Source organism: Mesoplodon bidens (assembly GCF_964165515.1).
Source record: "Mesoplodon bidens genome assembly, chromosome: 3".
NCBI lineage: Eukaryota > Metazoa > Chordata > Mammalia > Artiodactyla > Ziphiidae > Mesoplodon > Mesoplodon bidens.
In genome coordinates, this window is record NC_138178.1 from 146933468 (window position 1) to 146960298 (window position 26831).

Consider the following 26831-nt stretch of genomic DNA (forward strand, 5'->3'; position numbering starts at 1 on the left):
AGCCTAATCATCGAGAGGAGGTAGGGCATATGTGTGGAACCCAGGTGATCTCCTTGGGTGCCTCTTTGTATTTTCTAGCTCTATTGCTACTATAAATGGATAGATTCAGCAATCCGAGCCTGAGAAAGACATGGTGACCAGGCACTCGGGTGCTTTAAAGATAAGGGCCTGGGTAATAACACAGGGTTAACATCCAACCCAAGCCATCAGAACGCTATCTAGAGATGAGGGAAACTAGAACAGATAGTGGAGAGAGACAGTAAGTATCAACTTTAGCCCCAGAACCAAACACAGTACTAGGGTCTCTGCTTCATCCCACAAACCTCCCTCTTCTATGGTTCCCCACAGGCAGAGATGCCTGCCAGAATCCTGGAGGAGCTGTTTCCAGAACATATAAAGAAAAGTTGATCAGAGCAATGCAAAGATCAGACTGTGGAATTTCCAAATGAGCCACCTTCATCCTCCTCCCAGGAAAGTCTTGCTGACCAGTTGCTGGGATTATGATCAGCATAGAGCATCCAGATGTTAGCTCTTTGGGGTCAGTCTCAGTTGCTGGGAGGTGCATGGCCAAGCACTTACCCTTCCCAGGGCACTCACATCCAGTGAATAAGCAAGGGGAGGGTATGAAGACCAGGCCATTTTGGACCAATTCAAGACTAGTCTGTCAGGCAATATTCATCCTAGAGCTTGCTGCCAGGTTGGCCAAGGCTGAAATGTGAAATGGCCAAGGCTATTTCTCATCTGCACAACCGACTTCATCATCCTTTCTCTCTAAGCTTTAATTCAGTGTCTGCTACTGGATAACTCAAACTATCATAATGAAGTAACTACTGAAAGCACCTAGACGTCCTAGGGCCAAGGGAACAAAGGAAAGAAGTTGGGTTCATTCAAGTACTGATGATTTAAGGAGGCCCTCTGCAGAGCAGTCACCAAGACCTCTAAGGAGAGCAAGTGACTAGCTGACGTTGGTGCTTCAGCAACTCAGAGGAGGACCACACTGCTAACCCCAGAGCTGCAACTCTGATCTCTGAAAGTATCAGTGGTCATCTGGTGCTGGTACTTCTAATGAAGAATGAGGGTAGTTCTAACAGGGTCATCAAAACTGAAATCCAAAGCCAAATGTGGCTACCAAAATGACAGAGTAACTTTTAGCACACAAGAAAGTAAACTCCCTTCTCCCTTCATCCATCATTCCAGGCTACTTCTACTGCCCCCTTTTGGCACAGCTACCTGGAAAAGAGCTGGCAAAACAGCAATGGGGTATGTAGCGGCACATCCCGGACATTACATTTTAAGAGTACAAAGGTGGGAGGAGGTTTACAACTGATAGACATTAGCTTAAAAATGTGACTTTGCCATGCCTTTGCTCGGGAAACATAAAGAGATGACTTCCAGAAAAAAAAAATGAACTTTAATATTGCTTAACACACTGAAGAGTAAGTAAGAACATGCTAGGAATCCTTCAGCGAAATATTAATGCTTATGATTCTGACATGAAGGATCCTTAAATTTTTCTTGAAACAGTCAGACATGCCCTAATACTTCTCTACTATTAAAAGAAAAACCAGAGATTTAAAAAAATGAAGCAGGAGCCTTAGTCACCTTCTTCCTCCTCAGTCTCTTTTTCTTCCGTCGTTTCTGCCTCCTCCTTCTTTTTATGTTTCTTACAAAGCACAAGGATGCAACATAAAAATAAACAAGTCAAAGGAATAAGCCACAATAATGGCTGGTTTCCCTTCTCCTTCAGTTCTTTCTCTTCTGCTTGGGGATTAAAAGGTGGACCACTACTATTACTACCTCCATTGCCTTGGTGTTCACAGTAGGGAGGTGCCCATCCAGGATTGCAGTGGCATTGTTGTTTATTATTGCAGATCCCCTTCATGTGGCAGGTCTCAGGCTGACAGGCTTGTGGCACGCGAACCATACTGACACACTTGTTGTGGATACATATCTTTCCTGGACCACACATTGTGCCGTCTCTCACTTGACCGATATCAGATATGGACATCCCTATATGATAATCAGTGCCCCAACAAGTGGTGTCATTAAAGTGAAGCTGATGCACTGTGGAATGTTCTATCAGATTAGGAATTACTCTCACATTTTCACACTGAACTCTCCCACACAGGATATCAGGGGATGCACATTTTATGTACTGTGTGCCTTTGATACCACAGTGACCAAATCGGTTTCCTTGGGTGTTGATTTCTTTGTAGCAACTCTGAGGTGCACTCCTTGCATCTTTGCCAAATATCTCCCTGCACTGTTCATCATGGTTATTACAGCTCTTTTGATAGCAGTAGGCACCATCACTACAGGGAATCCCATCCTGCACATATACATCTTCTGGGCACTGATGGGATGTCCCATTGCACCACTCCGGAAGGTCACATTCACTGATCTGTTTTCTGCACAAAGTCCCTGATGACATGACCTTGCAGTCTTTACAACAAAGCCCAAAAGCACAAGCAGCTCCAGGCTTTAGAGTGCAATTCAACAGACAGCAGGGATCATTTATGCACTGCTCTATGGTTCCACAGTCACACTCCTCTCCTTCTTCAACCACTAGGTTCCCACAATACTTCAGCCTAAAGATATTCCCCGGATGTGGAGGAGAGTAAAGACATAATCCATTATTGATAAGATTGTCCCAATACTCAGCATAACTGCAGTTGCTGAATTTATTTGTCACCTCTCTGGCATGAAACATTATGCACCACTGAAGTTCACACACACACCATTCAGTATCATGCTGCATACCTAAATTATGACCAAGTTCATGGGTCACAACAATTGCAAAAGCATACAGACTCTCGTCTTCAAAAACATTAACTCCACTATTAAAAGGACGCTGGCATATTCCACCAACATAGGCAAGTCCAAGCTTTATGCCAAATGATTTTTTTATGAAAAGATGGGCCGTATCATGTGACAGTCGGTCATCAAGGCTAAAATACTTCCAAGCAGCAAAATCCTCCAAAAGCTTATCTATGTTATCGATAGGAACTGGGTTTCCTTCAGTCCAGACTTCAAGCCCAGTTAAAATTACATCAAGTTCCAAAGAGTGATACAAGCTACCTATTATATTGACAACATCAAGTATTTCACGCTGCACTACTGACACATTTCTTTCCGAGTGAACGAATCGAAGATTGTCCACAACCACTACCAACTCAAGAAAACGCAAGTGGGTCCACCAGCCTGTGTAAGAACTTTGCATCAGAGTGAAATTATGCAACTCTTGCAACTCCAATTGGCGTGCTATTTCCTCTTCTGTTAACCCACATCTCATAGGTGGGAACTGTGTATCATCACTGTCTATCTTATACACCCAGTGTTCAAATGTGGCAGAAAACCTAACTGGTTCAATTTCATAAGCAAGATCATTTATCTGTAGTATTCCTCGAAAACCTCCAGAACAAGTACTGAGGGCAACCAGGGACTTGGGAACCCCCTCCACATAACCATGATAGTAGCAGTCATCAGGAACAAAAGGATGATCCTGGCGGAGGGCATGCTGGTCTGTGTAGGTGAACACTGGGAGGTGTCTGGAAACCAAGAACTTCTTGACCCTCATGTGGGCAATGTGTCTCTGGCCCCCAAACCGCAGGCTGTAGGAGAGCCAGCCTGGAGCCTTGGCATTTCTGCCTCTGCCAGTCACCTTCAAGGGGATCACCAATTCTGGAGAGGAGAAGTGCTGGGAGGCCCTGGCCTGAGAGTGGTCAGAAATGAACAAAGATGCCCCAAATGAGAGCAGCAGAAGAGTGACTCTGATGTGCACCAGGGCCTCACCCACTGCCATTATGGAGCCACCTGTTTAGGGCAGAAGAGGGCAGGGCATCAGGCGTTACTGGTCTGGCTCCTCCCTCTGAGCTGTTCAGGGTGCAGGGCTGACCTTTATGGATCTGTGTCCTGGAAGAGGTGAACCATCAGAGCTTCAGTGCTGAAAGTGAAAATAGAAAGAAGAGCTAGGATGGGGTGGCTGGGGCAGGGAGGGTGGAGGGCTGGAGAGAGAGAAGAAGGTGATTTCAATTGGGACAAGGCTTGAATCAATAAAATTCCTGAGATTGTTTCATATATAAGTAAGGGCAAGGGGTGGGGGAAGAGCAGGTTTCCTGGGAAAGAGATGAAGGAAATGCATCATAGGTTGGTAATTATTGAACCTGATAAAGATTCATTTATATACTGTTCTCTAAACATGTACACTGGCATGACATTTTCCCTATTAAAAAGATTGACATCTGACTCCCAATTTCTCCTCCACCCAAAAACATACTGATACTCTGCTAGCTTCAGTAAGCATGGAGACAGCCCATCCAAAGCTCACCATTTTTTTTATCGCTTTATTCAGACAGTTTGATCCATCTTTCCTTCTCTTCTACAGACATCTTATCTAGCCCCCATTTCTGTTTGAGGTTAGCAGTCAAACTAAGCCTCACTTAATGGACTCATTAGTTTTGTAAGACCCCCTCCAATCAAGACAAATTTTTATTTTATAATGCATTCTTACCTGCAGAAAACCCCTGGACATTCAAAGGAAGGCATCCATACTGACGGAGTAATAGGGAAAGGGGCTGCTATTTGGGGACAGCCCCATCGCCTCCAATCACAGCATGGAAGCAGCAGCCTTCTCTCCACCCAGCCCAGGTGCATCATGTTCTGAATCATAAGAGACTCACCTTGGCTGTGTCAATATAGATTCCATTCTATATTTTACATGGCTGGTGAGTTAGCTGAATTCTCTAGAGAAAGCTGGATTGAAGAATTTAAAACTAGAATCAGTTCACTAAAATGTTCAAAGACTACAATTTGAATGGACTTTCTTCATACCTGTTAAAAACATAAATTTTACCTCAGGTAAAAGCTAATTTCATTCATTTTCTGATTTTCAGTTAAAAGTATCAATAATTTGTACTTCCCTGGTGATGCAGTGGTTAAGAATCCACCTGCCAATGGACCTCGGGCATGGATTTGATCCCTGGTCTGGGAAGATCCCACATGCCATGGAGCAACTAAGCCCGTGTGCCACAACTACTGAGCCTGTGCTCTAGAGCCCACGAGCCACAACTCCTGAGACTGTGAACCACAACTACTGAAGCCCATGTGCCTAGAGCCTGTGCTTTGCAACAAGAGAAGCCACTGCAATGAGAAGCCCGCACACTCGCAACAAAGAGTAGCCCCTGCTCACTGCAACTAGAGAAAGCCCATGAGCAGCAACAAAGACCCAACACAGACAGACAAATAAATAAATAAATAAATAAATAAAATTTTAAAGTGTCGATAATTTGCTTAATATTTAAAAACAAAAGTTGAAAAAAAATTAGAGACACATTCGAACACATATTGGTGGCCGAATATTCTAAATAAGGACACAAATGGGTTCAGTAGTAGAGAGTGTAAGAAATATCCTCAGCATTATGATGTCAAAAACACCTGTACACTCATGGATACTTTTCCAGAACTAATGGATGACTACTGGAAGCCAAGAATACTAGATGAAACCTCTTAGGGAAAGCATCTCTGATATAGGTGAAATCCTAGTGACCAGATTTCCTTTCCATGTCTCTCTTCATGATATCCTTGGTATCTGCTACAGATTTGGGGTATTAAGATGGAAATGTGTGAGTTGGAAGAGGATTATTAAAGCATTATAAAGAGGAAAACAACCTACATTAAGCTTCATCAGAAATATGATGTGGTAATAATAGAAAATTTCATTGCCAAGAATCTTTGAGTCATACCAGTCTTTGTCACTATTGCACTATTTGAAAGACAAGTCCTGAAGGACAATCACATTACCATTAATTACGTGAACTGGTGTCACACCAAAGCCCTTCCTCTCTAGCATTACCTGCACTTCAAGCAGTGTAAGAATCTTCTTCTGTATCAGTAATTAACTCTTCTATTTCCAGCAGCTATTTCAAACTCCTCAAAACCCCTATTTTACCTTGTCTCCACACACTCTTAGTCACAGCTAATTCAGTGTTTCAAAAACTTAGGTCACAAACCATTCAGGGTCATGAAGTCAATTTAGTGAGCCACAACTAAATAAAACAACAGAAAACATCAGAGAGCTTCACACATATCAGTATCACCTGCTATTACCTGTCACCACAGAAACTACAGCAGCATTCTGCTGACACATCTTACGATGATTATCAGTTATTTTCTGAACCCCAAAACTAAAATTTATACTTTGTCTATGTAGCTGAAAATGGGAATCTGCACATTATATTACCCCATTTCTAGCTGGCTTCCTGAACAGTTTTGTCAAGAAGGGCATTAGAGGGAGAATGAAAGGCAAAATGAAAGGACATGGGGCTCTACTTGTTTGCCTGCTGTTACTTTCAGTGACCACCACCTGCAAAGGGATCTTGCTCTGGTGGACAGAGTCAGTTACCACATTCCCAGAACCAGCTCCATCAAGCCCTATCAAAAGTAACCAGGGGACAGTGCCCTCTCCTCAGAAGTCTGAAAAACAGATGTACAGAGCCATCTTCCAGTACCCTGGGCAACCCACACCAGCCAGCCAGTGTCTCTTTCTCAGATGTTCCCTGGCTATACCACAAATCTCCTTGATACAAGCCCCATAAAAGAGCACCCCCCCCTCTGATATCTGAGTCAGAGTTTTAGAGGACCTTTTTCCAAGTCCTTAAGGAACCAGCACCAGCTCAGCATTACCTTATAGTAGGTACAGCTATCAAGTCCACAGTACCCCTTTTCTGAGTTCCAAAATTACCAACATCACCTGGGCTCATAATGTCCTATCTTCTACACTCCAGGTCCAGACATATGAGGCCCATTGTGACAGCTTCTAGGTTATGATAACCCCAACCTCTTCCCTTTGTTGCCCCAATTTTAGGGGTGGAACTCCTTCTGGCAACTCATACTTCTGTGTACCTCAGTGTTCCCTTTTTACCTTTTCAGTCCTCTATTACCTTTTCAAGAATTCCCTATAGTAATTGCTCTTGGTGGGTTTCTCTTTTCTGAACTAGATCTTAACAGATACATGACTTGGTACCAAGAGTGCTGCCAAGAGAGACAAAATGGGACTCTGGGATTGGCTTGGGTACGTTCATGGCCTTAAGACAATGCTGAACTTTTTTTGTGTGTGTGTGTGTGTGGTACGCGGGCCTCTCACTGTTGTGGCCTCTCCCATTGCGGAGCACAGGCTCCGGATGTGCAGGCTCAGTGGCCATGGCTCACAGGCCCAGCCGCTCTGCAGCACGTGGGATCTTCCCGGACTGGGGCACGAACCCATGTCCCCTGCATCGGCAGGCGGACTCTCAACCACTGCGCCACCAGGGAAGCCCTGAACTCCTTTTGAATGGGGAATGGGCACATAGTAACATCACAATTAATTAAATTACTACTCACGTTGATTGTGATGAAGTGCCCTACTGAAGCAAGTATGTGGGGGACAAAGGGAAGGCTGTGATGATGCCTATAAGTATCTCAAGGACTGAGATGTGGAATAGCTATACTAAATTCTAATGGAGATTTTTCAAAATGAGGTTCAAGGCTCTAAATTCTCAACTCAGATATCTGATAATGGAGGACAACGCCCCCCCCCCCAAATCTCTCTTTTAGCCACATGGCCAACTTCAAAGAAAATCAAAATTTAACTGTGGAGTTACAGAATCACAGAGTAAGTTGAATACAGAGATTTGCCAAGACTGTAGTGGGAAATCTGATTGAGATGGGAAAAAACCTTGACACTTGAAAAGAGGAATTCCAGGTGGACTGGATTGGTTCTGAGTATCTAGATGCTCTCAAGTATCCCTGACTCTCCTTTACCAGGGATGGAGACTACACCTTTCCTGTCTGAGAAGTCTAACCACCTCTAGCTGGAGATGCTGTAATTATCTCAGCTGGGAAAATTATCCTGCTAGAGGATGCCTAGTATCCTCAAGACATACTCCTACTGCCCCTTATTGGCTCTAAATGCAAATCAGAATCTAATTCAACATGCTCCAGAGAAAAAGGTTCAACGTCTGAACTGAGAGGAAAGAAAAGGTACTCTAAAATAATAACAATAGTTTACTAATTTATATTGGCAAAAGAAAGGAAACAAACCATATTAGTAGCAGAAAAGATGAAGCAATTACAGAGATAAAGATATATTTAATATGATAAAATTCAAGAGGAATTTGTATCTACTTAAAAAATAGCTTTGAAATACATAAAGCGAACACTGACAAAACAAAAAGGAGAAAGAGAAAAATTCAAAATCTACTTGTAGGTATTAGCATACTGTCAGCAATGGATAGAACAACACCCCTCCCCCCAAAAATGAATAAGGAAGTAGAAGATTTAAGCAAAGATAATCAAGTTAATCAAGTTAACCTAACTGACACATAAAAAACACCCATCAAAAAAAGTGAGATGGGGCTTCCCCGGTGGCGCAGTAGTTGAGAGTCCGCCTGCCAATGCAGGGGATACGGGTTCATGCCCCGGTCTGGGAAGATCCCACATGCCGTGGAGCAGCTAGGCCCGTGAGCCATGGCCGGTGAGCCTGAGCATCCGGAGCCTGTGCTCCACAACGGGAGAGGCCACAACAGTGAGAGGCCCACGTACCGCAAAAAAAAAAAAAAAAAAAAAATGACAAAGAAATATGTTACAGATGAAGGAGCAAGGTAAGAACCTACAAGACCAAATAAATGAAGAGGAAATAGGCAACCTACCTGAAAAAGAATTCGGAGTAATGATAGTAAAGATGATCTAAAATCTCAGAAATAGAATGGAGGCATGGATCGAGAAAATACAAGAAATGTTTAAGAGAGATCTAGAGGAACTAAAGAACAAACAAACAGAGGTAAATAATACAATAACTGACATGAAAAATACACCAGAAGGAATCAATAGCAGAATAACTAAGGTAGAAGAACAAATAGTGAGCTGGAAAATAGAATGGTGGAAATAACTGCCGAGGAGCAGAATAAAGAAAAAAGAATGAAAAGAATTGAAGACCGTCTCAGAGACCTCTGGGACAACACTGAACGCACCAGTATTTGAATTATAGGGGTCCCAGAAGAAGAAGAGAAAAAGAAAGGGTCTTAGAAAATATTCAAAGAGATTATAGTCAAAAACTTCCATAACATGGGAAAGGAAATAGCTACCCAAGTCCAGGAAGTGCAGAGAGTCCCATACAGGACAAACCCTAGGAGAAACACACCAAGACAAATATTAATCAAAATAACAAAAATTAAAATCAAAGAAAAAATATTAAACATAGCAAGGGAAAAGCAAAAAATAACATAAAAGGGAATCCCCATAAGGTTATCAGCTGATTTTTCAGCAGAAGCTCTGCAGGCCAGAAGGGAGTGGCAGGATATATTTAAAGTGATGAAAGAGAAAAACCTACAACCAAGATTACTACCCGGCAAGGATCTCATTCAGATTTGACAGAGAAATCAAAAGCTTTACAGACAAGCAAAAGCTAAGAGAATTGAGCACCACCAAAACAGCTTTACAACAAATGTTAAAGGAACTTCTCTAGGCAGGAAACACAGGAGAAGAAAAAGACCTACAAAAACAAACCCAAAATAATTGAGAAAATAGTAATAGGAATATACATATCGATAATTACCTTAAATGTAAATGGATTCAATGCTCCAAACAAAAGACACAGACTGGCTAAATGGAGACAAAAACAAGACCCGTATAAATGCTGTCTACAAGAGACCCATTTCAGACATAGGGACACATACAGACTGAAAATGAGGGGATGGAAAAAGATATTCCATTCAAATGGAAATCAAAAGAAAGCTGGAGTAGCAATACTCATATCAGATAAAATACACTTTAAAATAAAGACTGTTACAAGAGATACGGAAGGACACTACATAATGATCAAGGGATCAATCCAAGAAGATATAACAATTATAAATATTTATGCACCCAACATAGGAGCACCTCAATACAAAAAGCAAATGCTAACAAAAATAAAAAGGGAAATCAACAGCAACACAATAATAGTGGGGGACTTAACACCCCACTTACACCAATGGACAGATCATCCAAACGGAAAATTAATAAGGAAACACAAGCTTTAAATGACACAATAGACCAGATAGATTAATTGATATTTACAGGACATTCCACCCAAAAGTTGCAGAATACACTTTCTACTCATGTGCACACAGAACATTCTCCAAGATAGATCACATCTTGGGTCACAGATCAACTCTCGGAAAATTTAAGAAAACTGAAATCATATCAAGCATCTTTTCCAACCACAACACTATGGGATTAGAAATCAATTACAGAAACAAAAAACTGTAAAAAACACAAACACATGGAGGCTAAACACTGTGCTACTAAATAACTAAGAGATCAATGAAGAAATCAAAGTAAAAAATACATAGAAACAAATGACAGTGAAAACACAATGACCCAAAACATATGGGATGCAGCAAAAGCAGTTCTAAGAGGGAAGTTTATAGCAATTCAATCTCACCTCAAGAAACAAGAAAAACCTCAGATAAATAATCTAACTTTATACCTAAAGGAACTAGAGAAAGAAGAACAAAGAAAACTCAAAGTCAGTAGAAGGAAAGAAATCATGAAGGTCAGAGCAGAAATAAATGAAATAGAAATGAAGAAAACAATAGCAAAGATCAATAAAACTAAAAGTTGGTTCTTTGAGAAGATAAACAAAATTGATAAACCTTTAGCCACACTCACCAAGAAAAAAAAGGGAGAGGACACAAATCAATAAAATTAGAAATGAAAAAGGAGAAATTACAACTGACACCACAGAAGTACAAAGGATTATAAGAGACTACTACAAGTAACTATAGGCTAATAAAATGGACGACCTCAAAGAAATGGACAAATTCTTGGAAAGGTACAATTTTCCAAGACTGAACTAGGAAGAATTAGAAAATATAAACAGACCTATCACAACTAATGAAATTGAAACTGTAATTAAAAGTTTTCCAACAAACAAAAATCCAGGACCAGATCGCTTCACAGGCGAATTCTATCAAACATTTAGAGAAGAACTAACACCTATCCTTCTCAAACTCTTCCAAAAAATTGCAGCAGGAGGAACACTCCGAAATTCGTTCTACGAGGCCACCATCGCCCTGATACCAAAACCAGAAAATGATATCACAGAAAAGAGAAAATTACAAACCAATATCACTGATGAACATAGATGCAAAAATCCTCAACAAAATGCCAGCAAACAGAATCCAACAACACATTAAAAGGATCATACACCATGACCAAGTGGGATTTATCCCAGGAATGCAAGGATTCTTCAATATATGCAAATCAATCCATGTGATACACCATATTAACAAATTAAGGAATAAAACCATATGATCATCTCAATTGAAGCAGAAAAGGCTTTTGACAAAATTCAAAGCCAATTTATGACAAAAACTCTCCAAAAAATGGGCATAGAGGGAACCTACCTCAACATAATAGGCCATATACAACAAACCAACAGCAAACATTATTCTCAATAGTGAAAAACTGAAAGCATTTCCTCTAAGATCAGGAACAAGACAAGGATGTCCACTCCTGCCACTCTTATTCAACATAGGTTTGGAAATCCTAGCCATGACAATCAGAGAAGAAAAAGAAAAAACAGGAATCAAAATTGGAAAAGAAGTAAAACTGTCACTGTTTGCAGATGACATGATACTATACATAAAAAATCCTAAAGATGCCACCAGAAGACTACTAGAGCTAATCAGTGAATTTGGTTAGGTTGCAGGATAGAAAATTAATTCACAGAAATCTCTTGCATTCCTATACATGAACAATGAAAGATCAGAAAGAGAAATTAAGGAAACAATCCCATTCACTACAGCAACAAAAGGAATAAAATACCTAGGAATAAATCTACCTAGAGAGGCAAAAAAACTTTACTCAGAAAACTATAGGATACTGATGAAAGAAATCAACGATGACACAAACAGATGGAGAGATATACCATGTTCTTGGATTGGAAGAATCAATACTGTGAAAATGACTATACTACCCAAAGCAAACTACAGATTCAATGCAATCCCTATCAAATTACCAAAGGCATTTTATACAGAACTAGAACAAAAAAAGTTTTAATTTGTATGGAAACACAAAAGACCCCAAATAGCCAAAGCAATCTGCAGGAAAAAAAAAGGAGCTGGAGGAATCAGACTCCCTGACTTCAGACTATACTACAAAGCTACAGTAATCATGACAATATGGTACTGGCACAAAAACAGAAATATAGATCAATAGAACAGGATAGAAAGCCCAGTGTTAAACCCACACACCTATGGTCAACTAATCTATGAAAAAGGAGGCAAGGATATACAATGGAGAAAGAAATTCTCTTCAATAAGTGGTGCTGGGAAAACTGGACAGCTACATGTAAAAGAATGAAATTAGAACACTCCCTAACACCATACACAAAAATAAACTCAAAATGGATTAAAGACCTAAATGTAAGGCCAGACACTATAAAAACTCTTAGAGGAAAACATAGGAAGAACACTCTTTGACATAAATCACAGTAAGATCTTTTTTGACCCACCTCCTAGAGTAATGGAAATAAAAACAAAATAAACAAATGGGACCTAATGAAACTTAAAAGCTTTGCACAGCAAAGGATACTATAAACAAGACAACCCTCAGAATGGGAGAAAATATTTGCAAATGAATCAACAGACAAAGGGTTAACCTCCAAAATATATAAACGGCTCATGCAGCTCAATATTAAAAAAAACAAACAACCAAATCCGAAAATGGGCAGAGGACCTAAACAGGCATTTCTCCAAAGAAGACATACAGATGGCCAAGAGGCACATGAAAAGCTGCTCAACATCACTAATTATTAGAGAAATGTAAATCAAAATTACAACGAGGTATCACCTCACATGGTTAGAATGGGCATCATCAGAAAATCTAAAAACAACAAATGCTGTAGAGGGTGTAGAGAAAAGGGAACCCTCCTACACTGTTGGTGGGAATGTAATTTGATACAGCCACTATGGAGAACAGTATGGAGGTTCCTTAAAAAACTAAAAATAGAATTACCATATGACCTAGCAATTCCACTACTGGGCATGTACCCAGAGAAAACCGTAATTCAAAAAGACACATGCACCCCATTGTTCATTGCAGCACAATTTACAATAGCCAGGACATGGAAGCAACCTAAATGCCCATAGACAGACAAATGGATAAAGAAGATGTAGTACATATATACAATGGAATATTACTCAACCATAAAAAGGAACGAAATTGGGTCATTTGTAGGGACGTGAATGGACCTAGACTGTCATACAGAGTGAAGTTAAGTCACAAAGAGAAAAACAAATCTCGTATATTAACACATATATGTGGAATCTAGAAAAACTGTACAGATGAAATAGTTTGCAAGGCAGAAATAGAGACACAGATGTAGAGAACAATTGTATGGACACCAAGGGGGGAAAGCCGGGGGAGGGTGTGACTTGGGAGATTGGGATTGACATATATACACTAATATGTATAAAATAGATAATTAATAAGAACCTGCTGTATAAAAATAAATAAATAAAAATTTTTTTAAAAAGAAAAAAAAAACCCCAAAACTTCTGATCTGTAAAGACCTTGTTAAGAAGTGAGAAGAGACACAGACTGGGTGAGAATGTTTGCAAAACACATATCTGATAATGGATATTATGCAAATTACACAAAGAACTGCTAAAATTCAAAAATAAGAAAATAAACAACCCAATTTAACAATAGGCAAAAGACGTGAACAGACATCTCATCAAAGAAGATATACAAATGACAAGTAAGCATATAAAAAGATGCTCCACATCATATGTCACCACGAAATAATGAATTAAAACAACAAGATACCACTATACACTTAATAGAATGGCCAAGATCCAATCACTGACAACACAAAATGCTGGCAGGGAAGTAGAGCAAAAGGTACTCTAGTCCACTGCTAGTGGGAATGCACAATGGTACAGCCACTTTGGAAGACAGTTTGGTAGTTATGTACAATACTGAACATACTCTTACCACACAATCCAGCAATTGTGCTCCTTAGTGTTTGCCCAAAGGAGGTGAAAACTTATGTCCATACCAAAACCTTCACACAGATGTTTATAGCAACTTTATTCGTAACTGCCAAAAGTTGAAGGTGACCAAGGTGTCCTTCAGTAGGTGAGTGGATAAATAAACCGTGGTACATTGAAACAACAAAACACTATCCAGTGCTTAAATAAAAAAATTATCAAGATATGAAAAGACACAAAGGGAACTTAAATGCATATGACTAAGTGAAGGAGCCAATCTGAAAAGGCTGTATATTGTAAGACTTCAACAATATGACATTCTAGAAAAGGCAAAACTTTGGAGACAGTAAAAAACATCAGTGGCTGCACAGAGTTAGGGAGAGGGAGGGTGAACAGACAGAGCACAGAGGATTATTACAGCAGTGAAAGTATTCTGCATGATAAAATGGTGAATATATGTCATTATACATTTGTCCAAACTCAAAGAATGTATAACACCAAGAGTGATCCCTAGTGTAAACTACAGACTTTGGATAATAATGACATAGCAATGTAGGTTCATCGATTACAACAAATGTACACTCAAGTGTGGGATGTCGATGGTAGGGAGGCTGCACTTGTGTGGAGCCAAGGGAGTGGGGTATGTGAGAACTCTGTACTTTCCCCTCAATTTTGCTGTGAACCTAAAACTGCTGTAAAAAAAATCTATTGAAAATTTCAATGACTAAACAAGGGAAATTAAATACTATTTTAAATTAAAATAAAACCAAAAATCACAATATACAGAATGCCACTAGAGCAGTACTTAGAAGGAAATTTATAGTATTAAATGCCTATATTAAGAAATAATAGGGAGAAATAGACAGCAATACAATAATAGAAGGGGACTTCAATACCCCATTTTTATCAATGGCGAGATCATCCAGACACAAGATCAATAGGAAAACATTAGACTTAAACTACACGTTATATCTGATGGACTTAACATACATATACAGAACATTTCTCCAAAAACAGCAGAATACACATTCTTCTCGAGAGTACAGGGAACATTCTCCAGTATAGATCACATGTTGAGCCAAAAACAAGTCTTAATAAATTTAAGAAAATTGAAATCATATCAAGAATCTTTTCCAACCACCATGGTATGAAACTAGAAATCAATTACAAAAAGAAAACTGGAAAATTCACAAATATGTGGAGATTAAACAACATGCTATAACAACCAATGGGTCAAAGCAGAAATCAAAAGAGAAATCAAAAAATATCTTGAGAGAAATGGAAATACAACACACCAAAATTTATGGGATGCAGCAAAAGCAGTTCTAAGAGGAAAGTTCATGGCAATAAATACCTACATTAAGAAATAAGAAAAATCTCAAATAACAACCACCCTTTACACCTCAAAGAAACAGGAAAAGAAGAACAAACTAAGCCCGAAGTTCATAGAAGGAAGGAAACAACAAAGATCAGAGTAGAAATAAATGAAATAGAGACTAAACAGATAATAGAAAAGATGAATAAAACTAAGAGCTCATTTTTTGAAAAGATAAACAAAATAGAAGAAACCTTTAGCTAGATTCATAAAGAAAAAGAGAAACAGCACCCAAATAAAACTAGAAGTGAAAGAGGAGATGTTACAACTGATACTACAGAAATATAAAGGATTATAAGACAACAGTATGAACAATTATATGTCAAGAAACTGGACAACCTAGAAAAAAATGGATAACTTCCTAGAAACATACAATCTACCACCTACTAAGACTGAATCATGAAGAAACAGAAAAAGTAAACAGATCAATTACTAGGAAGGAGATTGAATCAGTAATCAGGAGCCTCTCAACAGAGGGCGGAGTCAAGATGGAGGACTAGGAGGACGCGAAATTCATGTCTCCACACAACTAGGGCACCTACCAGGCACCGGTGAGGGACCACGAACACCTAAGGGGATGGGAGGAATCCCCAGTGACCGGGTAGGACGTGGGGCACGGTGGGAGTGAAGGGGGAGGAGAAGTGGAGATGGGACAGGACTGACGCCCCTGAGGGGTGGCTGAGGGAGGGGAAGGGATCCCACGGCCGAAGGGGAAACTGAGGGACCATTGGGAGGGCTGATCAAAAGGGAGCATGGTCAGGTTTCCCCTGCCCACATGGGCCCCCGCGAGCCCGCTGAGACCCTGGACCTGATCCTCTGCCCACCAAGAACCCCTCCACCTGCGTGGGTCTTAAGGGAGTGGGAGGGAGGGAAGGGGGAGCAAAAGTAAAGGCCAGACCTCTGGGACTGGCATCCCTGAGGGGTGGCTGGGGGAGGGGAGGAGTTCTTACACCCAGAGGTCTCACCCAAGGTTAGGAGTTCAGTGGGGATGGGGGAGACTCTGCGGGAGATGGCGGGGTGGGGCGTGGAGGAACAGAAGGGAATGCAGCCAGCGCTTTCCCCATCCACTTAGGCACTGGGGAGCTTGTTGGGCTGCTGGGCCTAATCCTCTGCCCTTGGAGCCTCCCTCCTGCTGTGCAGAGCCCAAGCCCTGCCCCTACACCCCCACCCAGGGCCCTACCTCTACACTCAGAGACCCCCTCTGACACCCCCCCTAATGAGCTGGGCCTAAACCCCACCCATGTACACTGACCCAGGGCTTTATCTCCAAACTCTGAAACTCCACACTCCAGAGGCCCTTCTTTGAAAGCACTGCCTCCCCTTCTGCACAAGTCCGAAGCAGAGGCCCCGCCCCATGCTTGAACATAGCCCTGCCTAGGCCCCGCCCCCAAGGCCTTTTCTGACTGCATGGGTCCTGAGCCTTGGTCCCACCCCACCCTAAACCCCACCCCTGCCTAAGTTCCACCCCCACTTAAACTCTGCCCCCATAGTCAAGGCTTTCTTTTTTTTTTCTCTTTTTTCCTCTTTTAGATTGGGGTTCTGTTTTACCTTGTTGATTCATTGTTGTTGATTCATTTATATATTTATTTTTCCTGATAAATATTTTATTTTTCTAATTTTATTTTATTCTTTATACTTTGTTACTGTTCTCTGCTTTTGGCTTGTTCCCCCCACCCACCCCACCCACCCCCCTTTTTCTTTTTTGTTTTTCTGTTGGGTTTTATTTTACCTTGTTGCAGTTGTTTCAATTATATTTTTATTTTTCCTAATATATTTTTTATCTTTCGAATTTTATGTTGTTTTTTATTCTTTGATACTGTACTCCTCCTTTTTTTCTTTCTCTCTCTCTTTTTTTTTATGCACCATGCAGCTTGCGGGATATTGGTTCCCAGGCTGAAGGTCAGGCCCAAGCTCCTGTGATGGGAGCTCTGAGTCCAAACCACTGGACTAACACAGAACCTCAAAACCCAGGGAATACTAATCGGAGTGAGGCCTCCCTGAGGTCCTAATCTCAGCACCAAGACCCAGCTCTACCCAACTGCCTGAAAACTCATGCTGGATGCCTCAGGCCAAACAACCAGTAAGACAGGAATACAGCCCAGTCCATCAAAAAAAAAAAAAAAAAGAAACAACAAAAAAATATATTACAGATGAAGGAGCAAGGTAAAAACCTACAAGACCAAATAAATGAAGGTGAAATAGGCAATCTACCTGAAAAAGAATTCAGAGTAATGATAGTAAAGATGATCCAAAATCTCGGAAACAGAATGGAGAAAATACAAGAAACATTTAACAAGGATCTAGAAGAACTAAAGAGCAAACAAGCAGTGATGAAAAACACAATAACTGAAATTTAAAATACTCTAGAAGGAATCAATAGGAGAATAACTGAGGCAGGAGAGCGGAGAAGTGAGCTGGTAGATAAAATGGTGGAAATAACTGCCAGGAAGCAGAATAAAGAAAAAAGAAGGAAAAGAACTGAGGACAGTCTCAGAGACCTCTGGGACAACATTAAACGCATCAACGTTTGAATTATAGGGGTCCCAGAAGAAGAACAGAAAAAGAAATGGTCTTAGAAAATATTCAAAGAGATTATAGTCAAAAACTTCCCTAATAAACTCATCAAGAAAAAGAGGGAGAGGACTCAAATCAATAAAATTAGAAATGAAAAAGAAGAAGTTACAACAGACTCCGCAGAAATACAAAGCATCCTAAGAGACTACTACAAGCAACTCTATGGAAATAAAATGAACAACCTGGAAGAAATGGACAAATTCTTAGAAAGGTATAACCTTCCAAGACTGAATCAGGAAGAAATAGAAAATATGAACAGACCAATCACAAGCACTGAAATTGAAACTGTGATTAAAAATCTTCCAACAAACAAAAGCCCAGGACCAGATGGCTTCACAGGTGAATTCTATCAAAAACTTAGAGAAGAGTTAACACCTATCCTTTTCAAACTCTTCCAAAATATAGCACAGGGAGGAACACTCCCAAACTCATTTTACGAGGCCATCATCACCCTGATACCAAAACCAGACAAAGATGTCACAAAAAAAGAACACTACAGGCCAATATCACTGATGAACATAGATGCAAATATCTTCAACAAAATACTAGCAAACAGAATCCAACAGCACATTAAAAGGATCATACACCATGATCAAGTGGGGTTTATCCCAGGAATGCAAGGATTCTTCAATATACACAAATCAATGTGATAAACCATATTAACAAATTGAAGGAGAAAAACCATATGATCATCTCAACAGATGAAGAAAAAGCTTTCAACAAAATTCAACACCCATTTATGATAAAAACTCTCCAGAAAGTAGGGATAGAGGGAACCTACCTCAACATAATAAAGATCATATATGACAAACCCACAGCCGACATCGTTCTCAGTGTTTACAACCTGAAACCATTTCCTCTAAGATCAGGAAGAACACAAGGTTGCCCACTCTCACCACTATAATTCAACATAGTTTTGGAAGTTTTGCCCACAGGAATCAGAGAATAAAAAGAACTAAAAGGAATCCAAATCGGAAAAGAAGAAGTAAAACTGTCACTGTTTGCAGATGATATGACACTATACATAGAGAACCCTAAAGAAGCTACCAGAAAACTACTAGAGCTGATCAATGAATTTTGTAGAGTAGCAGGATACAAAATTAATGCACAGAAATCTCTGGCATTCCTATACACTAATGATGAAAAATCTGAAAGAGAAATTAAGGAAACACTCCCATTTACCGTTGCAACAAAAAGAATAAAATACCTAGGAATAAACCTGCATAAGGAGACAAAAGACCTGTATGCAGAAAACTATAAGACACTGATGAAAGAAATTAAAGATGATACAAATAGATGGAGAGATATACCATGTTCTTGGATTGGAAGAATCAACATTGTGAAAATGACTCTACTACCCAAAGCAATCTACAGATTCAGTGCAATCCCTATCAAACTACAAATGGCATTTTTCACAGAACTAGAACAAAGCATTTCACAATTTGCATGGAAACACAAAAGACCCCGAATAGCCAAAGCAATCTTGAGAAAGAAAAATGGAGTTGGAGGAATCAGGTTCCCTGACTTCAGACTATACTACAAAGCTACAGTAATCAAGACAGTATGGTACTGGCATAAAAACAGAAATATAGATCAGTGGAACAGGATAGAAAGCCCAAAGATAACCCACACACATATGGTCACCTTATCTTTGATAAAGGAGGAAAGAATATACAATGGAGAAAAGACAGCCTCTTCAATAAGTGGTGCTGGGGAAACTGGACAGCTACATGTAAAAGAATGATATTAGAACACTTTCTAACACCATATGCAAAAATAAATTCAAAATTGATTAAAAACCTAAATATAAGGCCAGACACTATAAAACTCTTAGAGGAAAACATAGGCAGAACACTGTATGGCATAAATCACAGCAAGATCCTTTTTGACCCACCTCTTAGAGAAATGAAATAAAAACAAAAATAAATAAATGGGACCTAATGAAATTTAAAAGCTTTTGCACAGCAAAGGAAAACATAAACAAGATGAAAAGACAACCCTCAGGGGCTTTCCTGGTGGCGCAGTGGTTGAGAGTCCGCCTGCCAATGCAGGGGACACAGGTTCGTGCCCCAGTCCGGGAAGATCCCACATGCCGCGGAGCGGCTGGGCCTGTGAGCCATAGCTGCTGAGCCTGTGCGTCCGGAGACTGTGCTCCACAATGGGAGAGGCCACAACACTGAGAGGTCCACGTACCACAAAAAAAAAATAATAATAAGACAACCCTCAGAATGGGAAAAAATGTTTGCAAATGAAACAACTAACAAAGGATTAATCTCCAAAATATACAAGCAGCTCATGCAGCTCAATATCAAAAAACAAGCAATGCAATCCAAAAATGGGCAGAAGACTAAATAGACATTTCTCCAAAGAAGATATACAGATTGCTACCAAACACATGAAAGGATGCTCAACATCACTAATTAGAGAAATGCAAATCAAAACTACAATGAGGTATCACCTCACACTGGTCAGGATGGCCAACATCAAAAAAATCTAGAAACAATAAATGCTGGAGAGGGTGTGGAGAAGAGGGAACCCTCTTGCACTGTTGATAGGAATGTAAATTGACACAGCCACTATGGAGAACAGTATGGAGGTTCCTTAAAAAGCTAAAAGTAGAACTACCATATGACCCAGCTATCCCACTACTGGGCATATACTCTGAGAAAACCATAATTCAAAAAGAGTCGTGTACCACAATGTTCACTGCAGCACTATTTACAATATCCAGGACATGGAAGCAACCTAAGTGTCCATTGACAGATGAATGGATAAAGAAGATGTGGCACATATATACAATGGAATATTATTCAGCCATAAAAAGAAATGAAATTGAGTTATTTATAGTGAGGTGGATGGACCTAGAGTCTGTCATACAGAGTGAAATAAGTCAGAAAGAGAAAAACAAATACCATTTGCTAACACATATATAGGGAATCTTAAAAAAAACAATGTTTCTGATGAACCTAGGGGCAGGACAGGAATAAAGACACAGACGTAGAGAATGGATTTGAGGACACGGGGAGGGGGAAGGGTAAGCTGGGACGAAGTGAGAGAGTAGCATTGACATATACACACTACCAAATGTAAAATAGATAGCTAGTGGGAAGTAGCTGCATAGCACAGGGAGATCAGCTCACTGCTTCGTGACCACCTAGAAGGGTGGAATAAGGAGAGTGGGAGGGAGATGCAAGAGGGAGGGGATATGGGGACATATGCATGCATATAGCTGATTCAGTATGTTATACAGCAGAAACTAACACAACATTGTAAAACAATTATACGCCAATAAAGATGTTAAAAAAAAGAACCTCTCAACAAAGAAAAGTCAAAGACCAGATATTTTCACCTGTGAATTTTAGCAAACATATAAAGAAGAATTAATACCAATTCTTGTCAAAGTCTTCCAAAAATAGAAGAGGAAGGAACACTTCCAAACTCATTTTACAAGGCCCTCATTACCAATACCAAAAACAGACAAGGACACCATAAGAAAAGAAAACTACAAGCCAGTATCTCTAATGAACATAGATGCAAAAATACTCAATAAAATATTAGCAAACCAAATTCAACAGTATATTAAAAATGTCATACACCATGATCAAGTGGGATTTATTCCAGGATAAGTCAGACAGAGAGAGACAAATATTGCAGGACCTCACTTATATGTGGAATCTAAAACCAAACACACTGATACAGAGAACAGATTGGTATTTGCCAGAGGCAAGGGTGGGGGGTTGGGTAAAATGGGTCAAAAGATACAAACTTCCAATTATAAGATAAAACAGTCCTGGGGATATAACATACAGCATGGATACTATAGTTAACAACACTGTATTGTATATTTGGAAGTTGCTAAGAGCGTAGATCTCAAAAGTTCTCATCACGGGCTTCCCTGGTGGCGCAGTGGTTGAGAGTCCGCCTGCCGATGCAGGGGACACGGGTTCGTGCCCCAGTCCGGGAAGATCCCACATGCCACGGAGCGGCTGGGCCCATGAGCCATGGCCGCTGAGCCTGCATGTCCGGAGCCTGTGCTCCACAAGGGGAGAGGCCACAACAGTGAGAGGCCCATGTACCGCCAAAAAAAAAAAAAAAAAAAAGTTCTCATCACAAGAAAAAAATCTGTAACTATGTGTGGTGAAGGATCTTAACTAAACTTTTTGTGGTAATCATTTCACAATATGTACACATATCACATCATTATGTTGTACACCTAAGATTAATACAATGTTATATGTCAATTACATCTCAACAACAAAAGAAAAGAAATAATAAAAGTCTCAAATCAATTATCTCAACTTTCACCTCAGGAAACCAGAAAGAGAATAGCAAATTAAACCAAAGCAAATAGATTAAAGGAAGTAATAAATATCAGAATGAAAAATAATGAAATAGAAAACAGAAAAACAGAAAAAAAACCACACAAAAATGAAAGTTGATTTTTTTTTAAGAAAGCCAATAATATTCATCCACTTCTAGTCATACTGATCAGGAGAAAGAGAGACAAAAATTACCAATATGAGGAATGGTTGAAGGATGATGCCACAGATTCTATGGTTATTGAAAGGATAATAAAAGATAATATGATGAACTTTCTTTCTACAAATTAGACAACTTAGAGATGAAATGGACACACGTCTTGAAAGACACAAACTATGAAAATTAATGCAAGAGAAAATGGATGGCTTAAATAGCCCTGTATCTTTTCAAGAAATTGAATCTGTAATTTAAAACTTTCCCACAAAGAGAACTCCAGGCCCACGCTGATTTCACTTATGAATACTATCAAAAATATAAGGAAGAAGAGAGAACAACTCTATACAAAAAGTCTCCAAGAAAACTGAAGAGAAGGAATTATGTCCCAACAAGCCCTTTGCAGCCAGCATTACCCTGATGTGGAAATCATATTAAAACATACATTAATACAAAAATTCAGATCAATGTTCCTCATGAACATAGATGGCAAAATCCTAAACAAAATGTTAGCAACTGAATTCAACAATATACAGGGCTTCCCTGGTGGCACAGTGGTTGAGAATCCATCTGCCAAGGCAGGGGACATGGGTTCGAGCCCTGGTCCGGGGAGATCCCACATGCCACGGAGCAACTAAGCCCGTGTGCCACAGCTATTGAGCCTGCACTCCAGAGCCCGTGAGCCACAACTACTGAGCCCACGTGCCACTACTACTGAAGCCTGCGTGCCTAGAGCCCGTGCTCTGCAACAAGAAGCCACCGCAATGAGAAGCCTGCGCACCGTGACGAAGAGTAGCCCCTGCTCACCGCAACTAGAGAAAGCCCGCACGCAGCAATGAAGACCCAACGCAGACAAAAATAAATAAATTTATATAAAAAAAACAATATATAAAAAGGATAATACACCATGATCAAATAAAATTTATCCTATGGATATAGGGTTGGTCTGAAACTCAATCAGTGTATGTTACCATATTAACAAAGTTAAAATGAATAATCACATTGAGAAAGGAAGACAAAGAGTACACAGCCATTTTGGAAAAGGAGCAAGGGAACGGCCTGGAGCAAACAGGCCTAACAAGCCCAGTGAAACAAAGCACCTGAAGGCTTGGGTCTTTGAGACAACAACTAGAGACCCACAGAAGCAAAAGATTATCTCTGTCCCACTGATGTATGTACAGTTTCCAAGGGACAAAAGCGGAACTATAAATCCACCAGACAGCAGAATCACTGAACTCCCAGCTCCCTAAAAGCTAGAGATACAGGCCTGACACACACTCCTAAGCTGTTGTTTCAGGAAGCAGACCCCCACCCGATGAAAACTGCTGACTGCAAGCACATGGACCCCAGACCGACAGAAACCAGAACGCTGATGACGCTCAAAACTTCACTTTGATGCCAACCAAACTGAGAACTGAGCACAAGCTTATCAGGCAGGCACCCTGTAGCCCCCGCCCTCATACTGCCTTTAAAACCCTTTCCCTGAACATCCTTGGGGAGTTGGCACTCTCACCATCTCCTTGTGCACAAGCTATCCTTTCAATAAAAAGTATTGCTTGCCTAAGAATCTTTTGGGAGTGATATTCATTTCTATGCTACTGCTGTCCAAGAATCCGGAGAAAGCCCAGTAACAATCTGATCACATCTATAGATCAGAAAAATCATTTGACAAAATCCAACATCCATTCCTAATAATAACTCCCAGAAAACTGTCAATAGAAGGGAACTTTTCAACATGATAAAGGGCATCTATGGAAGAATCTACAGTTAATGATAGATTCTAATGGTAAAAGGTTGAATACCTTCCCCCTAAAATCAGAAACAAGACAAGAGGTTCTGGCTAGTGCAATCAGGCAAGAAAGAGAAATAAAAGGATTCAAGATTAGAAAGGAAGATTTAAAATTGTCTTTATTTATAGATGACATTTATAGATGTCTATGTAGAAATCTGAGGGAATCTATAAAAAAAGGTACTAGAACTAATGAGTTTAACAAGCTCAAAGGACGCAAGATGAATATGCAGCAGTCAATTCTATTTTTATATACTAGCAATGAACAACTGGAAATTAAAATTTTTAAAGAATACTATTACACAGCAAAAAAAAATTAAGTACTTAGCAATAATTCTGACAAAAGCTGTGAAAAACCTGTAACTTAAAACTATAAACATCACTGAAAGAAATTAACACCAACCTAAATAAGTGGTGAGATCTTATTCACTGATCTGAATAATTAACATCAAGATGTCAATTTTCCCCAGAATAATCAATCAGAAGGTTTTACTTGTAGAATTTGACAAACTGATTCTAAAATTCAAATAGAAATGCAAAAGATCTAGAATAGCCAATCCACTTTGAAAAAGAAGAAAAAGTTGGAGGACTACCATTTTGTGATTTCAAGACATATGAAGTTACAGTCTCAAAACAGTGGGTTATTTGTGTAACAATAGACAGATCAATAGAACAGAATAGAAAGACTAGAAATACACCCATACAAATTTGGCAACAGATTTTTGACAAGTGTACAAAGGTAAATCACTGGAGAAAGGATAGTCTTTTTACATACAGTGCTGGAACAACTGAATGGAAAACAAAAGAACTTACTTTCATACCTTGAACCACATACAAAAATTAGTCCAAAATAGAGCACAGTCCAACATGTAAAACTGAAAACTATAAAACTTCTAGTTTAGTCTAAAAGTAAACAGAGGAGAAATTTTTTTTCTTTTTAGGAGAAATCTTTTAAACCTAGGGCCTAGGGTTAAGCAAAGATTTCTTAGATATGGCAGAGACTGCAAAATCCATAAAAGAACAAATTGATAAGTTGAACTTCATCAAAACTACAAACTTCTCTTTAAAATATTTTATTAAGAGAATGAAGAGACAAGCCACAAATTGGGATAAAATATTTTCAAAACATATATTTGCTAAAGGACTATTCAAAATATATAAAAAACTCAAAACTCAGTAAGAAAAGAAACAACTCCTCAAGAAATAGGCAAAAGATGTGAACATATACTTTACCCACTCCCAAGTTTTTACCCAAGAGAAAAGAAAGATCAGGTTCATACAAAGATTTATACATGAAGGCTCGTAGCAGCTTCATTTGTAATAGCCTCAAACTAGAAACAAACCAAATGTTCATCAACAGGAAAACAGATAAGCAAATAATGGTGAAGGTTTCAGGGGTGTACACATATGTCAAAATTTAGCTTGTTACACAATTTAAGTATGTGCAGTTTATTATAGATTAAATAAACTGCAATAAAGCTGTTTTATTAAAATAAAAATTTAAAGGGGTGAAAAAATGATACTGTATTAAATATTGGCAGTCCCTAACACACACACACACTCTCTCTCTCTCTCTCTCTCTCTCTCTCACACACACACACACACACACACACACACACACTTCACTATCTACTGCAGGAGTTTAGCAAAAATGCAGCAACACCCTCTTAGTCTTCCTCACGGAAGCTCACTTACGTTATATCGCTCTTACAGACAACCAGCTGCTGGCTTTAGGAAACTTTTATCAGCCCACAGTGGAAACAAGTTAATGAAAATTTAGTTTTGCCTTTTTTTTTTTTTTTTGCTGTACGCGGGCCTCTCACCGCCGCGGCCTCTCCCGCTGCGGAGTACAGGCTCCGGACGCGCAGGCTCGGACCGGTGCACGATCCCGCGTCCCCTGCATCGGCAGGCGGACTCCCAACCACTGCGCCACCAGGGAAGCCCCCTAGTTTTGCCTTTTTGTTCAGGACCGACACCAAGAAGTGAACCAGGCTTGGGCTCTCAACTTCCATGGCCTCTGGTTCCAGAGTGCTAAGATTCCCTAAATTTCTCTCTTCTGAATTGAATTCCCATCACTCCAGTGCACCCTTTTGCTGCCGTCTCTCCTCTACTGTACACCCTCTCACTCCTCCCCTCCAAACCGAGTGATTGCCTGCTCAGTTCCCTCTTGTTCTCACTCTGCTTTCTCCCTTAAGTCTCTCTGTGGCCAGCTTCCAGACCCTGGAACCCTGGCGCCAGTTCCTTATAACGGACCAACACTGAGGAACCGCCCTTTTTCTTTGGGGCGCGGCGGCGGCCGCCGAACCCGTGAGGCTGGGCTCCCGCCTTGGAAGAGGATTTGCCTTGGAAGCAGAGTTTCAGACTGAAGTCCCCAACACCCACCTTCCTAGCACAGCTGACAGCTGCACCCAAGCTCTCCGAAAGGCCGCATCGTGGAAAGCGGTGTGGGCCGGGTGCCTGCTGCTGGGCGCCCTCCTGCGGCTCAGGCTCCAGGTACTCCTGGCCCCCAGCGGGCTCCTCGCAAACCCAGTCCAACTGGCACTTGGTCTCCCACGTAGTGCTTCCCTGGAAGGCCTCCAACGCCTCCAGAGCACGTGGAGCCTTTGAT

At 40.2% G+C, this 26831-nt stretch overlaps 1 protein-coding gene across 4 annotated transcripts; it reads right to left on the bottom strand.

The window, feature by feature from the left end:
- Positions 1 to 1284: 1284 nt before the first annotated feature.
- LOC308614767 (disintegrin and metalloproteinase domain-containing protein 20-like) lies at positions 1285 to 26831 on the bottom strand. 4 transcript variants are annotated; one of them, XM_081229446.1, is made up of 4 exons: positions 26401 to 26425; positions 4680 to 4752; positions 3896 to 3943; positions 1285 to 3813 (listed from the first exon to the last, which is right to left on the bottom strand). In XM_081229446.1, exon 4 carries the CDS (start codon positions 3800 to 3802, stop codon positions 1595 to 1597), a length of 2208 nt encoding a protein of 735 aa, XP_081085572.1. In that variant the 5' UTR covers positions 3803 to 3813; positions 3896 to 3943; positions 4680 to 4752; positions 26401 to 26425; the 3' UTR covers positions 1285 to 1594. The 4 variants fall into 4 exon arrangements, with proteins under 4 accessions (XP_081085572.1, XP_081085570.1, XP_081085571.1 ...); XM_081229444.1 differs by having other exon boundaries at positions 1285 to 3943; positions 4680 to 4830; positions 26401 to 26424; XM_081229445.1 differs by lacking the exon at positions 26401 to 26425 and adding an exon at positions 6328 to 6408 and having other exon boundaries at positions 1285 to 3943.

Excerpts from the sequence above, each read along its gene's own strand:
- LOC308614767 (XM_081229443.1), bottom strand. The coding sequence starts at position 3,802 with ATGGCAGTGGGTGAGGCCCTGGTGCACATCAGAGTCACTCTTCTGCTG.